Raw genomic sequence first — 13,723 nt, forward strand, 5'->3', positions numbered from 1 at the left:
TTCGCTTGGAATATGTAAACTAATGAGAACACTTGTTTTTGGGTGAGTCATCACATCAGATTGAATCAGATCACATCATCACGTAAACATGATGATATCTTGTATAATGTGGTGTATATGTTATATTAGAAATCATTATTATTTCTGCAGATCATATCAGTAAGGAAGCTGAATAAATATTGATTGATAACGGGGTCGGATTAAATACGCGTGCACTTCTTCTCACTCCTTTTCGATACGGAACTGAATCAGGTGAAGCGATATTAAAACGTATTTTGCTTTATTCTGTAAAGCATTTTTTTCCCCCCTTTTCTACGCTAAACGAACTTCTGTGTATTGTTTACATGATCGGTATTGAACACAAAGCCATGTTGTGCAGGAGTTGCGGATGGGGGACCATTTGGGGGGGGGGAGGAAAAGAGAAGAAGCAGCACTTTCTTTAATAACACTTATAGGAAGTCTAGAGTATCTCTAAAAATGTATTGTGCTTCTTGTTTGAAGAAAGAATCGGTGTAAGCGCATCTGAAAATCCCGCTTTTATCTCTAAAAACCTACGAAAAGGATAGAACGGCTTTTAAGTAACTACACTGTGGAGTCGAGGGGAAACGCAAACATCTAGTTTCTATTCTCCAGTGTTGATCTTTTCTACTTTAATAAGTAAGATTCCATTTTTGAAACGGCTTTCTCAAAACGAAATGTGGCTGCCTTTATACTGTCTGTTTAATTATGTTCTATAAAACCAACAACAGGTACAAAACTAAATAAAATTAAATAACTTTAAAATTTGCATCACTGAATAAATTTTGTGACACAAACCGTAGTAAACTTAATAAATCATGTTTTTGAAATTCTGTCTTGAAATTGATGTTATTGTATTCCACATTGGCGTGCAGTAATATACCAACAGTTTTAACAATAACAGCAGACTTGGCAAACAAACAGGAGACGAAGAAAGGGTTTGATGAATGTTAGCTACGATGAGCTGGTGAGCGTGATGGGAGGGGGGGAGGCGGGGGGTGAACTTGAAGATCCAGATGGAAGCAAATGGAGAGGCAGCGAGTCAGACCTGGCACACATTAGAGCTCTGTGCTCCAGGGGAAACCACGAGTACAATTAAGTAGATGATGTTTTACACAGTAATGGCTTTCCTCCTGTCACTGTTCACATAATGTCTATTTTAACACCTCATTAAGCTTGGTGTTCAGTCTTGAAATCATTCTTTCCCAGCAAATCAAGAGGAAAAACCCTTATTTCATTGGCAGAAGTATGTAGCTTCTTGAAGCCTCTTTATTTGTTTGTAATGCAAACATAATTTAAACATAGCAGCGAAGGGCTCGGTAACTCATTTCAGGACGGTATCATCATATTTGTGAAAAGTGTTGCAGCATGCACAGCTGCACAAACATCCATCTGGATGGAGGCGAGGGATAGTTTCTCTTCCCTCTGGCATTTTTTCCCTCTGTTTTCTAAGACTGAAAAAATAAGAAAAATGCTGTGAAGGGTGTTTTTTTTGCAGTGCATCAGGGCCAGAGTGCTATGTAACAGCCATCTGTGTGGATCTGATCCTTGGTGGACAATTCAATCCAGCAATGGCTGAGTGTCTATAACAGAAATAGGGAGGGGGGGTTAGCATTAAATGCTTCATGGGGTTGGCAAATGTTACAGTCAGTGCAGCGGTGGCCAAAACAGCTGCTTAGATTTTGTCCTTTAGGTAGTCGGACAGTGACTGATGCTGAGATTTATGTGGTTTTTCTAAGTTTCACATTCACTGTGTTAGCATGCACACAAGATGCCATGTTGTTGGAAGAAATCCAGTTAAGGAGGAAAACCAGAGGACATTTTTAAATGTAGGTGGTCGGTAATCATATTCCACCCCGGCCCCTTCCTTGGCTTTAAAACAAGGCTGGCATCTTTTAAATGTGTTTACAAGGATGAGTAATGGTGTTCCTGCTGACCTGCTGCCACTGTGATACTCTCCCTGTGCCGGGTCTTTTTGTCATCCACACACACACATTTGTTGGAACCCAGATAAACAAAACCAAGACGACGGTCTCTAATAGAAATCGAGCTGCAGTACCCACATTCCAATTAATGAATTCGGTTTTTATGTGTAAAGATCGTGACAGTGGGGTGAGGCTGGCTCCTCTCAAATAATGGATTTAATCCAACTTTACTGTGTTTGTTCCTTTTTGTAGCACATGAAGCAGCTCTCCACCGGCTGGAAGTTCTGGATAAAGGGAGCCTGAAGCTAAAAAACTAAATGATGTAGAGAAGTAGTTCACCAACCTGACCAATGAGCCAGCCAGTAGGGAAACCACGAGATGGGAAGGGCATTGGGTAGCTGGTTAGCCACCATTGAGCTTTCAGGATAAAAGCAAGGGAATTATACAATTGGATATCGTGTCTTTTTTTTTATTTATTTTTTTAGATGACAAAATAAAAGCATTTTTTAAGAAAGATGCTAAAACAAGTCGCCTATTACTTGGGTGAGCCGCCAAGTTAGCATATTTGTCTGCAGGCATGTTCGTGTGATGTAGAAGAATTCGGTTTGAAGAAAGGCGATACTTTTGCAGAAGCTACTGTAAATGTGTATTCACCCTCCGGCTCATTTAAGCATTTTACTGACGGCGTCGCGCGTTGGTGGCATCCCTGCTCAGCAGTCATGCAAATTAGCCCTCACCATCCTTTGGAGACGGCTAGAAAGCCACATCAAAAGGACTGATTCTGATTTCTTGTCTTCAAGTCTGCTATGACACAGCACACGTGTAATGGGTATGTGTGTTATTGAATGTTGTATGTGTTCCTTCTCTCCTCACCAGCTTTAAACCAGTCTTCCTGGAGTGAGTTTTATACAAAGATGAAACTGGAAAAAACAGGCAGAAAACATAAAAGATAAAAGTCCAGCGGTGACCTGCTAAGCAGGACTTGCTCTGTGATCTGTTTTTAATGACTGCAAGCTGTAATGTTATTGTAGCGACCCCTCTGGAGTCCTGTCCTGTTCCTGACCCTTCACTGATACTTCCTGATAAGAAAAAGAAAAAACTGTAATCAGTGTTTAAATAAATAATGAGGTGATTTGTTTGGAAGTGGTTTCTGTTGTTGTCTCCCGTGTTTTCGAAAATGAAGTTTATTTGAGCTGCTCGGCTTATGAGTGCAGGGCATCCACTCAGGTTATCGCGTTAATCAGCAGCTGAATGATGCCGTAGGCTGTTTGGAAAACATTTTATTCGCACAGCAGCGTGACCGCATTTGTACACCTGCATGAAAAGCAGCTAAATATTTATATTATCTTGTACTAATGTGCCCAATTTTGTTTCTCTGTCTCTTCTCCCTTCCCCCCCCCTCCCTCTGTTCTGTCCTTTCCCTGCTGCAGGTATGCATTGTACAAAAGAGGGACACCGAGAAGATGTACGCCATGAAGTACATGAACAAACAGCAGTGCATAGAGAGAGATGAGGTCCGAAACGTCTTTAGAGAGCTTGAGATCCTACAGGAAATTGAACATGTTTTTTTAGTAAATCTCTGGTGACTATCCTATGTTTTTACACTTTCAGTGTGGTCGGCTCTGTTTGTGTCGGTTGCCTGCTTCGCCTGTCTGTGCGCTCCGTGCGTCCGCCCTCAAGTGATTCCCAGTAGACGTGTGCACGCTTGCTGTAAAAATCTGTCGCATCCTTTACATAGAAGCACTCTGTTTGAATGTTATGTGTTGCATGTGGGTAAAAAAAAAAAAAGTTTAATTAAAGCTTGAACAAATTCTCCTTCAGAAACCAACAGCTATTAACTTAAGAAACAATTTATAGCAGAGAGATATTCTGGGATATTAATTTTGGCTCTGAGCCCATGAAGCACACATTTGATAATTACTGTGGTTTGAAATGACCTCACTCTTCCCTCGAGTATGATATGTGGGTGAATGGAGGCTGCGTTCATTATTCAATGCTCATCTCCGGGCGGGACACATTTCTAAATGTAATTGGGGACCTGGCACGGCATTCACGCCGTATTACACAAAGCACTTTGCTCCTCTGTAATTGGTAGAGCGGTTGTGCACGTGCTCGTCGTCTCCGAGCAATCGCTGCCAGAATATTCCCACGTTCCGTGATGGATTGATTACGCGGAGCGAGACAAAGCCGTGTCCGGGGCTCGTTCCTTACCAAGTTGTGAATGATTTAAGATCAATCTGCAGAATGCATTTGCCTGCTAGATACTCTTACTTCACTACAACAAACTGAGGGCATTTTAATGAGCGTACAGTAGTAGGCCTGTTTATTTTTTATAATTCCCTGCAGGAGTTTATGGCTGCCAAAGCCTTCTGTGTTCTAGTTTTCTAGTTCTGGCTGTGCTGCTCAGCTCACCCTCACTCTCTCTCTGCAAGCAGCACTGTTTTAAATACCCATTAGTGACAAGCATGCTGAACTGTATCTTTGTGGCTACGTGGGATTGAGAAGTTTCACACCTCCTCTCTCTGCATTTGAGATGCTCCAAAAAAATGGCCTGTCCATCTCACCGGGAGCACACAGAAACTCACACTCGAGCAGTTCCTCTCGTTTCCAAGTATAATTGGTCCTATACTCAAAACGCCATAAGTCTTCATTCTAATTGGACCATTATCTTTGACACGTGTTATTTTAGGACGTTGAGGATGATTTTGTAAACAGATTTTGCAGACCTGTAGCGGTATCCGTGCAAGCGGACGGTTTGTGTTTCATCTGCGAGGAGTTTCTGCCTCTGCTCCTAATTAATGGCAGCCAATTGAGCTTTGTCACTTCCACGCATATTAAAATATAATCAAGAGCACTAGTCTTAGTTACTCTACACCCTGAGACTCAAACACGAGTTCCACTGGAAACATTAGTGAAAATTGCAGGGAGGTCATTAATAGCTCCAATAAAATGTGTTGAGAATTCATTTATGATTATGCCAAAAACAAAGTGTTTGTAAATCGAGACGAGCGATTTGAATAATAAACATGTAAATGTTGCTGCTCAGTTACAAAAACGTACATGTGAATTTTTGGTGCTTTTCAGCTGTGATCTGTAAATTGTAAAGTACATGTAATGAGAGTAGCTTTAATGAAGCTGAAAAAACTGAGCCACGCTGCTGAAATTGGACTTGCTAAGCTCGGGCCGCTCATTATCTGTTTTATAAATGGATTAGTCATTAAATGAGGAGAATACAGGATCGTGCCGCCCCCCATTTCTTTGTTTTGTGAGAAAAATAGGAAATGGGTCCAGATTTATTGAAACGTGGAAATGGAAATGCATGTAAATATAATGAATCAGAATCAGAGAGACTTTATTTATCCCCAAGGGGCAATTAAGATGGGGAGGGGGGGAAAGAGCTTGCACAGTTTGGTCCTATCATCACCTTTATTTTAAAACACCACGTGAACTCTCTAAGGCAGCACTCTTCTAATTTCTTTAAGTAGGGAATAGTCTGGAATAGTTTTCCAGGCTTCCCGAAGGACATTCAAAGCTCTTCTTTGGATGTTGGCCGCCTTTTGTTTCCGTTCTCTGTCAGAATCCTCTGGAACAGCCGATCTATGACTGATAAAGTTCCAGTGTGCGTTTCCAGGTATGCTTTTACTGCATTGGCAGTTGTTTGGGATCATTGTCATGCTGCAAAATAAAGCTGTTGCCAGTCAGATGTTTTCCAGATGGTACATAGTGGATCGAAATCTGATGGGATTTTTCTGCGTTCATCAGCTTTTGGAGAAAACGGTACAGGCCGAAACGAAGGCCCAAACCATGACAGAGCCTCCGCTGTTTTACCATGGCTGTAGACACTGCTCCATACATGTTGACAGCAGTTTGAACCAGAAATGTCAAATTTTGAATCATCACTCCATAAGAACTGTTGCCACTGACTATCAGAGTAATCCTTGTGTAATTTGACGTACCTCAGTCTTTTCTCCCTGTTTCTTTTCATTAAAAATGGCTTCTTGACAGCCAACATTTCACTGAGGCCATGTCTCAAATCGGTTGTCTGTTATGTGTAGACATAACAGTGGTTCATCTGTCTTTTTTATAATAAATGATTCACAGCTCAGTGTTAATTGGCTTAACAAAACAATAATAATAGGAAGAAATAAAAATGTTGCTGGAAAAAATGGTGAAACACTTAAAATGACCTTCAGGAAGCCTGAAGAACTATTGCTAAGAAAGTCTGGCTTCTTGGAAGCAAAATATGAAGATATGAGGGTTGGCTCAAGAGTTTCACACTAAAGTCTTGAGCCAACAAGTTGTCAGATCTTTAAAGGAGGAGGATCTTTCACTTGACCTATGATTTCAGCTTGCTTTAAAAAGAGCTGTTATGTGTTATATGGTCTGACCCATTTATGAGATGAGACTGTATCTGGCCCACGAACTAAAATTACAGTCGTCTGACTTATTTTTGTCAAGTCACTCTTGGAATGAAGTTCCAATGATGACTGTTGGTTGGATCAATAGGGATTCTTGAATGCAGTGTTACCGTTTGAGCATTTTAAGTTGTTTTTGTGATGTGTTGAAATCTAATAATGCCATGAAATGTTTCAGGCAGTCTAACTTTTGTCTAAGTGCAGTAACAGACAGACAAACAAAGGTGTAACAGTGAGGGATCCAGAAGGCAGGAGTACTTTGTCAACAGGCTGTTGCCATTGCTGTTAGATGATATGACAGGCAGATATGTGTAAATATGTCTGGATGCAGCTGTTACCCTGAACTTAAGCAGCTGCGTTGATGTTTTCAAGCGTTCAGGTTTGCAGACGTCTCTGACACTTAGAGAGCGAGAGAGGTGTTTTCTTGCAAACCTGTATTCAGAAGATTACTTCAAATACAGGTTTGTTTAGTTCCTTCCTTAATAAGCAGTTGGATTTACGCTGGACTGACGGAAACGTCTAATCACAAGAAAGTTCAGATATTTCCCTGAAAGCTGGATGTGAGAACACAGTGACACATAAAGCAAATCAATCTACTGCTTGAGTCTCTATCGCAAGTTTATTTCTGTCCCAGTTTACCAGACGCTTTGTGAGCATCTGTGCGTGACAGGATTGTTTTGCGATGCACCTGTATGCATCGGATAAACTGCTCCATTTAGCTGCTGCGTGATGCAACATCTCAGCCAGGCAGGTAATGAGAGAGGACCGATGAGACGTCTGCCTCATCTTCCTGTCTCCCACCTTACTGTATAGCTAAGAAAATAATTGGTTCCCTGTGTGGGTAGGCTGATCAGACAGTTGCTGGTATCCATAGGCTTATCAAACAGAACCATACGATTTCTGGTCCTTGGAATTTGGGCACTTCGGTGCTTTAATAATGCATATGTGATAGAGCAGCTGAGGGCATTTTGGGAAATGCCTATTTTTAAAAAACAAACACACAAACAGATCCAGCTTACAAGAAACGCCTGTTTTGATAAGCTTCACAGGAGTGCTTTTATTGATACTGTGCCAGGAGGGAGGCAAATAGATAGTCTTAAAAAACGCAGGAAAATCCACCAAACGCCTGTCAGATGAAGATGACTTCCACAATCACACAGAGAGGAGGAGGAGGAGGAGGAGGGGGATTATTATGAAGACAGGAGGTTGTTTTGTCAAAAAAAGAGAGATGTGCATAATATAAGGATTTGTTAGGTTTCCTCCAGCTGATACCTGCACAGCCTGGCACGCTGCGTCAGGAAATGGAGGTTTCGCTTTCATTGAGACGTCGTTGAATTCTCCTGTGCATTTGAACCGCTCCGTCCGTAGCATCACAAGAAATTCATTAAGAAGCGGTCTTCTGAAAGCCCACACTGAATCCCATCAGCCGGGGGAAGGCTGCTTTAAGCTGGGCGGATGTCAAGTTTGCAGCCCACAGTAATTGCTGCGACCATTCCCTCGCCGCATAGAAATGATGTGTAGGAGTCAAGGGTACGCTGAATGGATTACCTTAAAGGAGGAAAAATTAACTATCATCTGCTGCACACTCCAAATCCACATAAATCCTTGTAAGGATTTGCAAACCGTGAGAAGATGCCAACTTCCTCTTTTACTCGCAATGTTGGAAACTCCAGAGTGCAGGGGTCCCCACCCTGAAGCAGAGAATAACTAACAGTAGGGTGCAGAAAGGAATTTGATCCCCTGGTCTGTACATCATAGTAAATGTTTGGTTTTCCCTTTAATGCTCCAACCAATTCTCCCTTAAGGAGATGCACCAGTGACCAAATGGACGTACATCACGGCAACTGTTGTCAAAGAGCTTCCCCACTCTCTTGGGATCATCTCGAAGAATGTAAAAGGTTGAAAAATCAAAACAAGGATGAGTCATCTGGAGCAGCTGCGTGAAGTGTTTTGCCTCATGCATCCTTCCCTCCATCAGAGTCATATAAAGCAAGCGAGAGCAGCTCCGAGGATGGATGTGCTCTCTCCTGTTCGGCCTCCATTAGGAATATTGATTGCAGACCTGGATGGAACAAGGCCTCGGGAGGCCATGGAACAAATTAGCCTCTACACCTCCAGTCAGCAGTTATAACAAGCCCTATGAGGGGCTTTAGTCTTTAAATCATCATCATAAAAGACGAACTGCGAGATCTTTTCTCTAATGCTACAGTAACACGAGAAACAGCAGTGGTCGGAGACTGCTGCAACCGCGTGCTTACAGTCTTGTTGTCTTTGAAATGGTTGCTTTGAAGATGGGGACTAGGCTCGCAGCCACTTGCAGTCAGTTTCTTTCTTCAAAGCGACTTCGGCGCATCAAGACAGTAAGAAAACAGCAATAAGATTAACTGCAAAATTGCATGGGTGCTCAGCAACCCTGCTTTTATATAGGAATATAATCAGAATACAAGCAAATTGAGTTGAATCCCCTATTGCAAAGAGACGCTTAACAGACAAGTTCTTATCAGCATAGACTGACTCAGATTGATTGCAGTGTGTCTGCAATCCTTCGCCAGTCTGTGTGACTACAGTCGGTTTGAGTGGGGTCATGGTTGTTGGAAGGCAGGCTGCCTCCCCACAGGTGTCCTCTGCAATCACTTTGTATTGAAAGTGGTCACATTGGTGCGGCTGAGCCATATTTAATAAAGCATGCTTCCAGGCAATATGCAGACTCAGACACATCTGGGCCTATTCTGGGCTACTTTTGGCACTTATGCCTCAGTTCTGCCGAGTGTTTTGTGGTCTTGCCGTAATGTGGTCGGGTTGAATATAGATTTCTACAAGTATAATAATTATATCTGACTGTAAGTGATAAGCTGGACTAGATGTAGGTAACGACAAGTCATCTGTGGGCCAGATCTGACCAAAATGCCACAGCACATCTGACATCTGGCTCATATAAGGTTGACATTTGGTTCAGTTGAGGCAGCCAGACTCAACCTGACTCAAAGTTATAAGTCAAGGCCAAATGTGGCCCAAAGAAAACTGGATGATGAGCATTTACTGCGGTCGGTAAGGTTATTTCGTCCTAGACTTGCCAGCACTAAAGGACTTGGGACTTTTGTTCAAAGTGCCCTACACACACTACTCTTAAAGAAGAACTTTTTTTTTAGGGCATAGGATTTAAAGTGTGCCTTGTGAAAGCAGGCCAGTGGAGGTGTTTTGTCTTAAGGTGAGTTGTTGGAGGCAGTGCTCACTCACACCATTGGAATCCTCAAAGGACCATGCAAAAGTCTTGTGACTGAACCACACGGCCAGTTTGAGCCATCTCTATCATCAACTTTATGTAGGCCATCGAAACTTTGTAGAGCGGTTAGAGCCAACAGAATCACAAGCTCTTGCCTCACTCTAGCTTTTTCCTCAAAACTCATTCCACTGTCTCTCTATTTCCCTCTCTCCTCCCTGCCTCCCCGGGCTCATTTGTCATTGTGGCCTGATTATTTCAGCCTGTTCCTTGTACTCCTTCCAGCCGGCTAACCTTCTTCTCTTAGTCCCCGCAATCGTGGCAACCTAGTCCTGTCCCGGCCATTTCCAGCATGTCCTTCCTCGTGGTTTTGGACAGTCACGGCTCTCCCTAGACTCTTCTCCCAAATAACTGCTAGGCATTCATTCATACTCGAGGGTTTGTGCAGCAATTCCTCTGTGCTCATTAGGAGAGCGGCGCTCAATAAATTATCCTCATCTCAAGTGCAGCAGAAGCACATAAAATGAGATTAGTGGTTAAACATTATGTTGACCGTAGCTATATTACAGTGAATGTCTCCAAGACAAATATGAAAGAGTTAAAGGTTCCCAAATCTAAATTAGTTTTTTGTGTGAACATTCGATCAAATAACTGCATCTTGTGCAAAAATATTAGCTCAAGGCGCCCAAGTCGACTTCAAAACTCTCTGTCCTTTAACGCAGTCTCGGTTTTGACGCATAAAAATAAATAGAAGTAGTTGAATGAAGCAGGCAAAATATTCAAGCCCTGCATAGTTTCCTCTCTTCTCTACAGCAGGGCGATCGCTCTGTGAAGCTGGCGCGCCTGTTTGGATTTTCCTTTTGCAAAGTCACAAACACTATCGGCACTTTGGCTGGCGCGTCCTCACCCGTTAAGCTGCCACCACTGCGACCAAGACCGGAGCAAGTGCCAGAAAGGAAATTGGAAGGATGGATGTCTTCAAATACTCTCTTCAGACAAGTGCTCTTCAACTAATACACCTCACTTTCCTTTCCAGGGTAGCTCAGATCATATTTCACAGCAGGAGAAGCTTTTATTTAAAGTGTCAGAACTGCCGAATTTGTGGATTTCACACTGTGTTTATTTGGAGCAAAGCCCCCTTAACGAAAAAGAGAGAGAAAACCGTTTGTGTTTCTTCTCCATCCCGTGCTTTGTGAGAGTCTTAAAGGTGACAAGGCTTGTCAGTGCTGGAGCTTTTCATATGCTCCAGTTGTCAGCGTGTATCTGACATCTCCGTGTCACCTCAGTGAAAGCGGGGAAGGAAATGACAAGCAGTCCAAGCCTCTGCAGTCTCGCTCTCTCTCTCTCAGGAGCCCTGATATTGAAGCGGTGGACGAGGGAAGCTGAAAGTTTTGTGGTACGCTGAGATAGCGAGTGCCACCTCAGCGGACGCTCGTGTGTCAACTGGGTTTGAGGAATCGGGCTGTGACAATGAGGTGATAAAAAGGTGACAGTGTGGAACCCCTGCCAAAAGCAAACAACATCCTAGGGCTGGCCATCTGCTGAGGCCGATATTAGTTTTTTTGTTTGTTTTGGGGAGTTTAATCTTAAACAGGTCAGGGCAGCTTTGTGTACTGTGCATGATGTAGGGTGGCTCTGCTGTCGTTTCCTATTGAGTGCAGGCTGCAGTGGCACAGAAGAGGAAATGTGGAAGTGTATTGGAAACTTTCTTTGCCCTGTTTTGCAGCACCTCTTCTTTTTTTCTTTTTTTAAATTTATTTATCCTATCACATGAATGTCGAGGGTGATTCATCAGTTAATCGTGTGGTGTTTTAAGGAGAAGAGAAAAAGCCAGCAGTTCTGCAAATGGGTTTTTCCTTCTGTGGATAAGATTGAATGATTTCAGCCTCTGCAGCAAACTCCCTTTCTCTCTCACGGAGCAGCAGGAAATTGCACCTGAATAGGAGCAATCAGAATGCCCCCACCCCCAATGAGTGTTCACAGCCAAGCCCAAAGATACAGAGGGAACCTGTGAGCTATAAAAAGAAATGGTATCGCCACAGCATCAGAACTTTAATGGGAAAGTAAAGAATTGGCTCAGCGGCAACCACATTAAGCCAAGTTTGATGGAAGAAGTCACCACGGATTGGTGTGTTGTCCCTCCTCTCCGGGTCTATTAAGATATTATTCTGCTTTTATTTTTCTCAGATGAGAGATTAGATTCTGTTGTACAAAAACATTTGCGTTCACCGGTGTGGCTTAATGTTTTGAAGCTGAATTTGTGGAGTGGACTGTTACAAATACCCACCTTGATCACTAAGAGGCTGTGTTTGAATTTGTTGTGCATGACCAGTAAGCCTGATTGACAAAAAATGTGTAGCAGGTCACGAGCTAAGTTATTGTCGAGCTTTGATGTGACAGTGACGTCCTCTGTTTTTGCATTCTGTCCGACAGCTGGCATGGATATTATGTTGTGGCTGTGAGGTGTGCATGTGCCATATTCGTGCATGTTTGCATTTGCTTCTGTGCAGATTCGTCCGCCGACCCTTCATGCTTCTCATCAGCGTGCGTGTGTCTGATAATATTTGCACATGTAACGCACTCTGTGTCCTGCATGAAAAGCATACTGAGCATGTTTGCGGTCTTGTGTGCTCAGTCTTTGCGGTTGTTTGCGCAGCATGTGTTTTCCCACACTGGGCCATGACTGAGGGCCGTCTCATCCCACTGCACCCAGGTACTCGTTCCAGGACGAGGAGGATATGTTCATGGTTGTGGACCTCCTGCTGGGAGGAGACCTCCGCTACCACCTGCAGCAGAACGTCCAGTTCAGCGAGGACGCAGTTAGACTCTACCTCTGTGAGATGACGCTGGCGCTGGACTACCTGCAGAGCCAGCACATCATCCATAGGTATTTCTTTTCATTTCATTTCAAGGCCTCCAGCAGCTTTCAAGCTGTTGAAAAGTCTATGGCTATAAACAGTGCATGAAGTGTTCTTTTATATGGAAAACGCTTTCATAAATTTGTCCTTCAAACCCTTCTGAAGGTTGTTTCGTAAAGCAAAGTTAAAGCTGCACCCTTTTTTTTCTGCATAGAACTGCAAGATTGCAGTGGAGTAAAGGTTTTGGAGGTGGAAATAACAAACATATCTATGTGCACAGAGAAATGCAAATATGTCCAGCAGACAAAGTCAAGTAAAAAGGCCTAAGTGTGCACAGTTGGGTCTATAATTATTTAGGAAATTAGACATTTTGTGATTTTGCAGTAGATTTTAATTAAAACAGATGGGATGTGATTAAAGTGCAGACTTTCAACTTTAATTCAGAGGGTTGAACAAAAGTATTGAATTAAATGCTCAGGAATTCAAAGTCTCCTGTTTTCAGAGGCTCAAACTTTTTTTGGAAAGTTGACTTTCAATCAGTCCCACAGCCAGATGAGGTCTGTTTCCTCATTATTCCATGACGAATTATGGAACAGCTCATGATCTGACGCAGACCACATTATCTATCAAACACTGTGGAGTCGGTGTTGTTCCACTGGCGTCTATGCCTGCCTGTGCAACCAGCTCACTAATGTTTATTGATAATGTGACTGCTGATAGAAGCAGCACGGATGGACGATGCTTCACAGTGTAAATGGATGGTGACCCAAAGCATACCGCAAAAGCAATCCAAGAGTTTCTTGAGGCAAAGAAATTGGATATTATTCACTGGCCAAGTCAGTCACCTGATCCCAACCCTATAGAGCAGGGGTGAGGAACTCCTGGCCTCAGGGGCCGGTGTCCTGCAGGTTTTAGATGTGTCCTTGATCCAACACAGCTGATTTAAATGGCTAAACTACCTCCTCAACATGTCTTGTTCTCAGAGGCCTGGTGATGAACTAGTCATTTGATTCACGTGTGTTGATCCAGGGTGAGATCTAAAACCTGCAGGACACCAGGCCTGGGCTTCTCCACCTCTGCTATAGAGCAGGTGTCAAACATAAGACCTGGGGGCCAGAATTGGCCCAGTGAGGACTCGCACTGGACAGATTTGGAAAATGTGAAGTGGGGCAGAGTTTTTAACTGTATTTTCATGAGTGTTACAGCTTTTCCAACTGATAAAGATGGCCATTCATGCTACACCAAAGTGGATAAGTAATAGATAAACAATTAAATGACAGTGTGGGG

At 43.0% G+C, this 13,723-nt stretch overlaps 1 protein-coding gene across 2 annotated transcripts in view; it reads left to right on the forward strand.

Annotated features, from left to right (window-relative positions):
* stk32c (serine/threonine kinase 32C) overlaps positions 1-13,723 on the forward strand; it is a 102,938-nt gene that overhangs the window by 63,104 nt on the left and 26,111 nt on the right. For both annotated transcript variants that reach the window (XM_005735117.1, XM_005735118.2), the window contains exons 4-5: positions 3,374-3,525; positions 12,292-12,465. In XM_005735117.1, coding sequence (XP_005735174.1) covers positions 3,374-3,525; positions 12,292-12,465 — 326 coding nt within the window. The remainder of the gene's footprint in view (positions 1-3,373; positions 3,526-12,291; positions 12,466-13,723) is intronic.

Source organism: Pundamilia nyererei, unplaced genomic scaffold (assembly GCF_000239375.1).
Source record: "Pundamilia nyererei isolate P.nyererei 1_Seehausen unplaced genomic scaffold, PunNye1.0 scaffold00062, whole genome shotgun sequence".
Taxonomy (NCBI): Eukaryota; Metazoa; Chordata; class Actinopteri; order Cichliformes; family Cichlidae; genus Pundamilia; species Pundamilia nyererei.